The sequence below is a fragment of the Leptosomus discolor genome, chromosome 2, assembly GCF_034619465.1.
Source record: "Leptosomus discolor isolate bLepDis1 chromosome 2, bLepDis1.hap2, whole genome shotgun sequence".
NCBI classification, from domain to species: Eukaryota; Metazoa; Chordata; class Aves; order Leptosomiformes; family Leptosomidae; genus Leptosomus; species Leptosomus discolor.
The window spans coordinates 32,407,216-32,417,546 of record NC_141392.1 but is presented as its reverse complement, the minus strand read 5'-3'; the positions used below and the strand labels follow the sequence as shown (position 1 = coordinate 32,417,546).

The window sequence follows — 10,331 nt, the reverse complement described above, 5'->3', positions numbered from 1 at the left end:
TAGCCCAGGCACCCAGCAAAGGTCACAGCCCTGCCAACCCAGGGAGAAGAGAGCGAATGCAGACGCCAGAAGTGTAAGTGCCTAGGTGCTCGAGTGACAAAAGCTGAAGCATCTGTTGCTGCATGTTGGAGGTGTGGGAATGCTGGGAATATCTGCATGGCCCTGTCACCAAGGTGACTGGTGCGAGCTGGTGCAGTTTTCAGGGTGGTGCAGTGGGCGTGTGGTGCTGTGCTGCAGCGGCAGAAGCTGGAGGGTGCTGTTGCCACAAGAAAGGCTGACAGGCTCTAAGAAGGAAAAGCACAGTTAAGCCGGAGCTCCTGAGTGAGTCAGTCGGTCCTCAGGGAAATTTTCTGCCTTGGCTATTGTGACCCACCCTGACCTGGGGTCTTGCAGGTCATCCTCCTTTGGTTGAGGGACAATGATTGGAGTTTCTTTTCCTGTTATTGCTTTATTAGAATACGTACTTTATTTTCTCAGTGCCTGTTGCTGAGAGTAACTGCTTTTTCTTCTCTTAATCCTCTCTTAGCCATTCAAGGTCACCATTTTAGTTTCTAGTTACAACTGCGTTTTTGTTTTTCAGAGAGCCAGTGTGAAGAAGCAGGGACTGGATTTTACCTTCAATTATTCTTGGAGGAGCTGCTGCAGAAGGAAGTGAGCCTATGGTTTTGGGAGCTGTGCCACAGGAGGACAGCTGAGCAGGAATCCGGCATGGTAGCACCACGTTTATGCTTTTGGCAATGAAAATTGGAGCAAGCAACAACTGAGACATGCTGGCACCTGGTTTATCCACTGCATGGTTATCTAAACCCTGCTAACAGCTCTCAGGAGGATGCTTCACCCCCACCAGCTCCTTGTCCTTGACACATCCCACAGTTCCTGCATGGTGAAGTCCTTATTGCTGCTCTGCCACTGGAGGTAATAGTGGGCAGCTGGCAGAGGTCTTACTGCAGTCTGTACTGGCTTCCAGTGGGTAGGAGCTTGTGCTGGAAGGGGCTGCTTCTCCTCTGTGACAGATGCTGCCTTCCTCCCAGCCTATGCTTTTGTTTCTCTGTTTAAGCATGGCTCTTGCAAGCAGAGCTCCGGATAGGTGCAGTCCATATTCAATTCCCTCACTAAATGTTACCATTCAATGTAGGTGAGAAAGTGTTTCTGCAGGGAGGGGCCAGGCAGGAGACAGCAGGGTAGCACCCACCAGATGAGGGAGCACCCAGATCTGGAGCACCCTTTTTTTTGGCACCCATGCTCCTTAGCTTGAGTTGTGTGGGTACAGAAAAGCCTTTCTGTTCTTTTTTTCCTGCACAGCTCCCTTAAGCTATTGGGATCATGGGGTCTGGCCACTTCCCTCAGCTGCTCTGCTTGGACCATGGCCTGCCTGCTCCCTGCTGCCTGAGGTGCCACTCTGGTTAGGGTCTGTCCCTGCTGCACAGTTCTGCACTTAAAGGGAGTTTTTAAGTGACTGTAAGAGTCTTTTAAATTCTCCATTTAAGTGGAGTCATGGGTGGCAGGCAGGCCCTGGCCGATGGAGCGGGCCATACCCTGTCACTCCTTAGACAAAATAAGTTCTGTGCGGACCAAACAGCTTCATGGGATTCCTGTCCCCATGCAAGGCCCTTGGGCTCGCTGCCCTGGGCCCCTGGTTGCTGGAGCTCAGTTTAGGAGCAGATGCTAGTCTCTGAAAGTGAAACCTGTGACCAGTTTTAGGGTGTTTGGAGTTGGTGCAGACACAGTCAAAAGGCAATGTGAGTGCTCGGCTGTGCTGATCAGGGAACAGGGGACTGCCACCCTTCCTCAGTGGGAATCCTACTCTCTCTGGGGATGCTGCTCACAACAAATGCAGTTTAGGGCAAAGCACATCTTTTTTTCCTGCCCTATCCAGTGGTTCAGGCTGAAACACTACTTTGCTGCTGGGAAGACCTCAAAATGTCAAAATACAGCGATGTTGTGGACCACCAAAAAAATCTGCAATAGTGGCTGTGGCAGCTGCTGCTTTGCTGCTCTTTGCAGGGACGGGGATGCAGTGATGTCTGAGAACACTGGGCAGGCTGGACCAGAAGCGCTGTTTTGGAGCTCTTAGTGATTTCCAGAATGTTAAAGCAATTATTTCCCCCAACTTTTGCTTGGTACTACATTGCTTGGTGGGGGTTGAGGGTTAGTTTGTTGGTTGTTTTTTTTTTTTTTTTTTAAATAGCTCTACCTGAGGTGGATTTCCAGGTGTGGAAAACTGTCGGTTGTTTGGCTTTACACCAAGAAAAGTCTAGGAAAAATAGGTGGAAGGAGTATCAGGACACTCTAAGAACAGGTAGTATTGTTAGCTCATCTCCAATAACTAGTACAGGTTTCAGGAGATAAATATAGGTGCGTAGTTTCAGAAGAAACCATGAGATTTCAGGAGAAATTACAAAATTAAGCCTCTTGATGATTAAATAGTGCAACTCTCTGGTCCTTTAAATTTCTTTGGCAGGCTGGGAAACAAATGGATTTAGTACTTATCCCTATTCAAAAATGTCATTTGAAGAATGATTTCAGTAATTGTTTTGTCTAACAGAGCAAATTATGAGATCTTCTCCAACGTGCATTTTTTAAGAGCAGCTAATAACAAGAGGATTTGAGCACTTTAATGGATTTGAATATCCTTTTGCCATTAAATTTAATTGGTTAACCTCGTAGTTTTTCTTTAGCAGAAGTGGGATAAGTCATGTTAGTCACTTGGGTAGGAAAATTATGGCTAAGGAAAAATATAAATAATAATTCACAATGCTGATACTGACTCCATGTTTACTGTTTTATTAGCGGGATTTGCTTCACAAATTTGAGATTTAAATTCACGAATAGACAAGTTATTTACAAAAGCCATTTACTCTGAAAGTAGGCAGTACCACATACTTTAACACAGGAAGCATTTGTCATCACAATAGAAAAGACTTGATTTCAATACACAAAAGTCCGTGATATCTTATGTGTAGTTTAAATGAGTAGGTATTACTGCTACTGTCACCTGCTTAATCACAGGTATCAGTTAAGAAACACCCATCCTGGACTTGAACAAAATCAGAAGGGTGAAAACAGCACTGGGAAGGGCAATGCAGAATTCATTTTGAGTTGTTGCCTCACTGAGCTACTGAATGAGCTACTGAACTCAGTCAGTGACTGGCCTGACTGTCTCCATTGCTTGCAGAAAGACAGATTATCTCAAGGTGTCTATGTAATTTTGGCCCTACTTGTACTTTATTTTAAAGGTGTACACAGACTTAGTAAGATGGCTAGGCCTGGTTCAGTAGGGTGGATTTTCTCCCACTAACATGCTACACTTTTATATGGGTCACACTGAAAAAAGTTGAAACACATGAAATTTTGTCTGAACTTAAGAAAACACTTTTTTACTGCAAGAGCTGTCAAACATTGATGCAGGTGGTCCAAGAAGGCTGTGGAGTCTCCATCCGTGGAGTCAGTCAAAGCCCAACTGGACACAATCCTGGGTAACCTGTTCTACCTGACCCTGCATGAGCAGAGGTGGACTAGACAATCTGGAGATGTTGTTCCCCACCTCTGCCATTTTGTGATCGAGTCTGTGAAGAGCTCAGTGACTCAGGTCAGCAGAAGCTGGCTATAGGGTGCCAGAGGGAACAGGTCCATTCAATATGTAGCTGTGCCATTTCCAAATACATAATAAACAGAGTAACACTGTACATAAAACTACGGAGTGGAATGTTGATAAAATATTACTAAACAAGGTGTCACAGGAAGAGACTTGAGGTGTTCACTAGACTGTGAAGCAATATTTAGCTTTGTAGAAAATGTGCCTTTCCTAAGAGCAGCTGCACATTGGACAATAGAAAGCTGGTGGTCTGTAGACTGCAAGGAGCTTCATCATGAGAGGTAAACTGGGAGGATAAAGAGTGACATGGAGCAAAACGGGCTTTTTAGCCATCCTTCCTCTTGTTAGTAGAAGGAAAAGGACACCAAATAGCTTAAAAGTACAAATGATAAGCTCAAAGAGGTTAAGAGATTTATCTTAAGAAGAAACAAGGAGGCATCATTGCTAGGGTCAGCAATCAACTCTTCCATCATTGTAATATGCTTTAATGCATTCATAGACTTTTTTGTTTATCTTAAATTTTAAACAACTCTAAAATGAGTGTCTACTGCCCAGATTTACAGATGGGTGAACTGAAGCACAGCATCAGTCTGAATTATGGGATTGTACCGCAGTCTAGTGACAAGAGTTCTGGTGGAAATGCATAGTAGGCTGTTTTTCGAAGGCTCTCACCAGTGGTGGGTATTCCCACAGGCAAGGGAAAAGCTTGTGAGGGGGGCATTGTTTCTGCTTTACCCACCCTCCAAAATATGTGAGATAGAACTGCAGAAGATTTATTTCAGTTTTATGCAGTCTACCTCCTCTGTGACTGGCATTGCACTTGTTCTCAGGTCTAAATCTGTGCTAGATTTGCTTCCATTATATGTTGATCTCCATCTGAGCAACATGATCTTCTTGAAATACTTCATGGTGTTATTTTTTACAGTTACAAAACACATGGTGTTTATCATGCTGTTACTCATAGCAATGCATTCAACTATGTAAAAAGCAGTAAGATAATGCTTCTCTTTCACAAAGATGGTGGGGAAAAAGTCACGGACAATTGTGAAGCCATAGAAAGGTGCCCAGCAAAGAACATAGGCAGTCAGGATGCACATAAGTACCATAACAGTTTTTCTTCTGCATCGAAGCCTCTTTCTGATCTGTTCCGTCTGAAATCCTGGTACGGTTTTAAACCAAAGCTCCCGAGAGATCCTGGCATAACACAAAGTCATTGTAATCACAGGTGCAACAAATTCAATGCCAAAGATGAAAAGGAAGTATGATTTGTAGTACATCTGCTGGTCAACTGGCCAAATTTGACCACAGAAAATTTTCTCCTGGTTTTTCACTATAAATAAAACAGTTTCAGTAGCAAAGTATGCAGATGGGATAGCTACAAGTATGGAGATGATCCAGACCAAGGCAATGAGGAAGGTTGCTGTTTGATAATTCATTCGTGGTTTCAGTGGATGAACAATGGCCAGATACCTAGAACAGACACATACATTCAAAATGAAGTCTGAAAACACTGTTAGTCAGAACACACTTCAAAATACAAGTGGACAGAATTAGGCAGAAGGAAATTGCTGTCATTCTGAAGGAGAGAGTCTGACAAATTTGTGAGGAGAGTTAAGAAATTTTTCCAAAGTAGCAGCCTAGAGCCGAGATCCTAAATCTAGGCAGAAACTCTGGAGCTGAAGGGTTTGTTAGGACAGTAGGTACTTGGCAATCTGAAAATCTGAGCATATGATAGGGTGTCTGAGAATGATTTTAAGACCTCAGTCTCAAACTCCCACCTGTTAACAAGATCAAACTGAAAAAGTTGCAATTTTGTGTCACAAACTTTTCCTTTTTAACATAGGTCACATGTCTGGGAGTTATGGGAAGAGGAGAAAGAGGAGGAATATTCCTATTACTGACAAATATGTTTGCAGGACCTAGCACAACACAGGTGATGTTGTATCCAGGACGTGCCATGATAGAGCATCTGGAAATTCTTTGCTGGACGGCACATATTCAAGCAAGAGTTTGAAACACGCAGTAATATACACCTAGTCAGGTGCAGGTAAAAAGGCACACATGTAGAAGCAGGAGTATGCTTTCCCTGGGCAGAGAACTATTTAAATATACTTTTCTTTACCAAGAGGTTAAACATACCTAACAGTGTTTCTATTGTTTTGGTTATTCCATGGGGTCCAAAGAGCTGATGCTGATGCTAATGAATGGTTACAGATGAGCCTGTTTTCAAGCCACCAACAAAGGACTGTGTATCCATTTTCTGCCCATGCAAATTTTTGTTTCATCTGCTGGAGGTGACTATTGCTAATTAATCTGAAATATGCTGTTTTAAGTAATAGGCCAAACCATAAAACTTGAGTTAGGTATTTGTACTCCTTATGACTGTAAAGCTACAAGGTGCACTGCAGTGTTTCACAAAGAAGTGACGAGAAATAGAAGTACGTTACTTGCAAGATCCATCAATTGCCCTTGATTCAGTTAAAAAGGGGCTAGGACCAAATGGCATTCACTATGGGGTTTGTTGTTTGGTTCGAATTTGGGGACGTTGATTTTTTTAAGAAGCTATGAGGTTTATATATAGCTATATATATAAAAATATAAAGTTATACTGTAATATAAGTAAGAAGGGTTTATATTAGAGTACACTGTCCGAGAAAGATTAGGATATTTCTGCTAAAAGGAGATTTTTATCAGACACTCCAGAGCTTCCAGTACAATTGTATTTAACACAAAGGATTGTTTCAAACAGTGGAATTTCTCATTCATTCAGAGGCTTTTCTGCCTGTATATATTCTATACATAGATAGCATCCACAGGATATATTAATTCTAAAATAAAATGGAAAGTCAGTGGTGCTTTTCATTAGCCAGAGCTTGGAAGCAGATGAATTGTTCATCGCTCTTAATAGTGCAGGCAAAATGTCAAGGGATAGCAGAATTACTCAGTCTCATTGTGGAGCTGATAAATGAATATTTTTAGATCAGGTCCCGTGGAAACAAGGTTGTGGGTTAATTTATGTGTGTTTGTTTGCAAGTATGCTTATCCACTCAGCAGAGTGTTTGGCTGGATGGGGTAAATCTCTGCAGGAGAGTCAGAAGGGAGCTTTTGTGGAGGATTTCCTGATTGTCATTGCTTTCCACACTTCGGTTGTTACTGTGGAGTGGTCCTGCAGCACATGAACTGGGTTCAGATGAAACTGCCATGGAAGATGTACTCCAAAAGTGTGCATAAAACAGAGCAGGTGCCGTTCAGTCCAGGGGACCCAGCTAAAGCTAACCCCCCAAGAATATTTACAGCATGGACATTGGACCCTTAACATGAACTCTTACTCTTCAGATCCTCTCCTTCCACATTGCATTATTTTTTAGTGTGGACGTGGCTTTAAATATGTGAAATTCCTACATTTCATGTGAAGATGGAAGAGGGCCCTACCCAAGGGAAATCCTGTGCGACAGGCTTACCCTGTCTACACAGGTGAGCCCTTTTAAATGATCTAAACACGGGAAGACTTTTCTTAGGAGCCTATTCTTTTTAGAGATCAAAGTCAATGACCCATATGACATAACCAACATGGAATAGTTGATTGTTAAATGAACAAGGTTCCTCTTTGTTTACCAAGTCAAAAGCTCACAAAAAAAAAAGATAGTGAAACCAAAGCAGTGTGTGTTCTTACAACAAACTTCAATGATTAATCATTTCCAGGATTGTTTTTAAAGATGCGTGGGGAGATATGCTATAAATCGTCTGATTTCTTCGGAGGCATAAGGGCTCAATGACCCATGTTACTTCATCAACCTGGGATGCCCTAGCAGAGCTTTCCAAGAAAATTTTTTAGAAGTTGGAAAAGATAAGTAATAGAAAATGGTAATGCATACATGATAGTGTTTAGAAGCTTAACCCTGAGTCCCCAGCTGCTGTTCAAATGTTATTTTATTAGACACAAGTTAAGGATTTGTTTCATAGGAGCTGATTGTCCTTTCCTCCACACCAGGCAAAACATCTCTGAACTTCCCCAGTCTTTCCACAGACTTCTGTTGGTGTCAGTAACTGCTGAATCAGCCACGCATAAGTGTGTGACATCTATACAGCTATCAGCAGGGTTAACTGCTTCTGAGCTGTCTCTTGGATCAGTTACCAAAAACTATGCAATATTAGACTAGAGCATAAAATGGCAAAGAAGAGAAATTGGAAAAAAAAAAAAAAGGAAGGGGGGTGGGAATCATACAGTATGTATATTCAGAGGTTATACAGAGATGTATATTGTGTTCATACAGAAAAGATGACTTGTGATGGCCTTTCTGTAAAGAGTTTACTCTGCAGGTCTCTGGCTTTCTGTGAGTCAGTTGTGTTAGATTTATGTCAGCATGAAGCTGATCCTCAGCGCCTGGGTCCATCAGAGTCCACGGTGCACGAGGCTAAGAGGAGTCATAAGAAAGAATACAATTAAATTATATTGTTAAAATTCCTGGAGTGAGAGGCAGGCATAGAGATATCTCAGAGGACTGCAGCATAAAGGAGGTAGTGTAGCAGGTGGATATCATGTTCTGCTTACCCCATTATGAAGGATGTAGGAAAATCTCTGCTAAACTGGGTTGGTATAGCATTTTATCATTTTCGGAACAGTGCCATAAATATGGTGCCATATATGACCTGTGGGTTTTCCCTGGCTTGCCACTGTGCCATCCTCAGAGAGGCATGTAAAGAGAGAGGGGAGGGTATGAGAGGAAAGTATTTTAACGGAGTGGAGAGTGCTGGCCACACTTACCAAGCATCCACTTCTGGGTTGGAGCAACCAGCTAAGACCTCAGTATTATCAAGTGGTTAATTTAATGATTGTTGCGTTTGCTCAGTACAGCATGACAGAGAATAAGAACTCTATTTTGCACAGTAGATAGAAGTCTTATGTTTTACTGTCTTTCACTCCAAAGCAAAAACTGGGAAAAATACCTTAGAGGGAGAAAGAAATACCCTGTAAGGCAATAACCCTGTTGGAAACTCACCTGTCAAATTCTGTATCACGAATCAACTTTCTCTCACAGAACAGTATTTATTTCACTGTTTATAGAGAAGGTTAGGCTCAGAAAAGCTGTGTAGGCCAGTAGTGAAGGTTCCTTAGAGTTGTATGGTTTGGATCAGGATTATATAGTGCTGATGAACACCCTTGTCTCTGGGTGTTTCTGATTTATCTCTCTCCTCTTTCCCTTATTTCATAACTCCTCTCTTACACTTGAATCAAGCATGTTTTTATGAGAAAAAAAAAATCATTTTAATAAATCAACATTCTTTTCACCTGAAACATTTAATCAAGTAACTTCCACTTGAGTTTTCTGTAAGACAATGTCATGCCCTCACATGATTAGATTTTTATGAAATGAAATACCCAGGTCTGCATGGTGCCTACCTTGACATAACATCCTGCAGAACAGCTGAGCATGTTAAAACCCTAGAAATCTGGACAGCCAACCCCAGAAGTTCAGGCCATCTCCTTGTTCAGTGATAGCACCCCACATACCTGTCAACAGCTATAGCCAGGAGAGCATTGGTAGAAACATAGAGGGAGACAGTCCGTAGGTAGTTGACTGAGGCACAGAGGACGTGGCCGTGTTCCCAGGACAGCTGCCGCACCACGTAGTAGTCCATCTCAAAGGGGCAGCACACGATGGCCACAATGAAGTCTGAGATGGCCAGGTTGGCAATCAGCAGGTTGGTGAGGTTTCGCAGCTTCTTGTAGCGGGCAAGAGCGGCAATGAAAATGAAGTTGCCGATGCCACAGACCAGCATGATGCCAACCAGAGCCACCCCAATGACAATCTTGGCTGCAAAGAAGGTGCGTGTTTTGGTCATGTCGTCTTCACTGTCCAGTGGCAGGTCATAGTCACTGTAACTGAAATTGAAAGGGAAGGAGAAGTTTCGCAAGGAGGTTAAATCCCCATCATGGAGATTGTAGATTGCAGCAAAGTTGAGGTTGACAGTAGCATTTGGGTTATGTTCAGCTTGCTCCATGGCTGTGTCTGTCTGCTTTTGACACGTGTGACTTGGCTGGTCCTTGGTTTCGTGTTAGAATTACCCAGGATGGCAGGGCACGATGATGGCAGGCAAGAGACCTCATCCAAAGTTTGCTCCTGTGCAGTGAGTCACCTTGTCTTTGTCCCCATGAGATTATAGAGTAACAGCCTCATTTAAGTCCTTCTGTGGGAACAAAAAGAGGAAAACATTTCCTGAGAGGATATTACAGCAAAAATACTGTGCTCGATGAAAAGCAATAGCCACCTTATTACCCCACAGATGTATTGCTGGCTGTGCACAGTGGGAAGAAATACCCTGTGAAAGGGCACTTCTGTTACCATAAAATCCCTTGAGTTGCATAATACACTGGTTGTTACACTCAGCAGTTTTATTTACCAATGATGAAATTTTGTTTTCAGCATACAGTGAAATGACAATCTAGGAAGAGTGCAAAATCCAGTTTAAACCTCCGCCAGCCTTCAAGCCCACGGTGCTGTCATGCCTGTGCAAGGTAAAAAAAAAAAAAAACTAAAATGAGATGACACTTCAGTTTGCTGAGAAGTATCTGATGTGCCTTCTGAACAAAGTTTTTGCTTTATTCTAAATGTCTTAGTCAGAGTGATGTGGTAGGTGAGAATGAAAAGAGAACTGATGTCCCAGCTCCTAAATACATTTCTTAATTAAGTAAGAGTTGCCAAGACACAAGAACATAGTGAAGCTAGCACTTTCC

The 10,331-nt window shown here is 42.5% G+C and overlaps 1 protein-coding gene across 1 annotated transcript; it reads right to left on the bottom strand.

Annotated features, from left to right (window-relative positions):
• Nucleotides 1-4,368: 4,368 nt before the first annotated feature.
• On the bottom strand, nt 4,369-9,598 carry PROKR1 (prokineticin receptor 1). The gene is made up of 2 exons (XM_009961409.2): nt 9,108-9,598; nt 4,369-5,065 (listed from the first exon to the last, which is right to left on the bottom strand). The coding sequence occupies exons 1-2, from the start codon at nt 9,596-9,598 to the stop codon at nt 4,369-4,371; spliced, it is 1,188 nt and encodes a 395-aa protein (XP_009959711.1).
• Nucleotides 9,599-10,331: the final 733 nt, after the last annotated feature.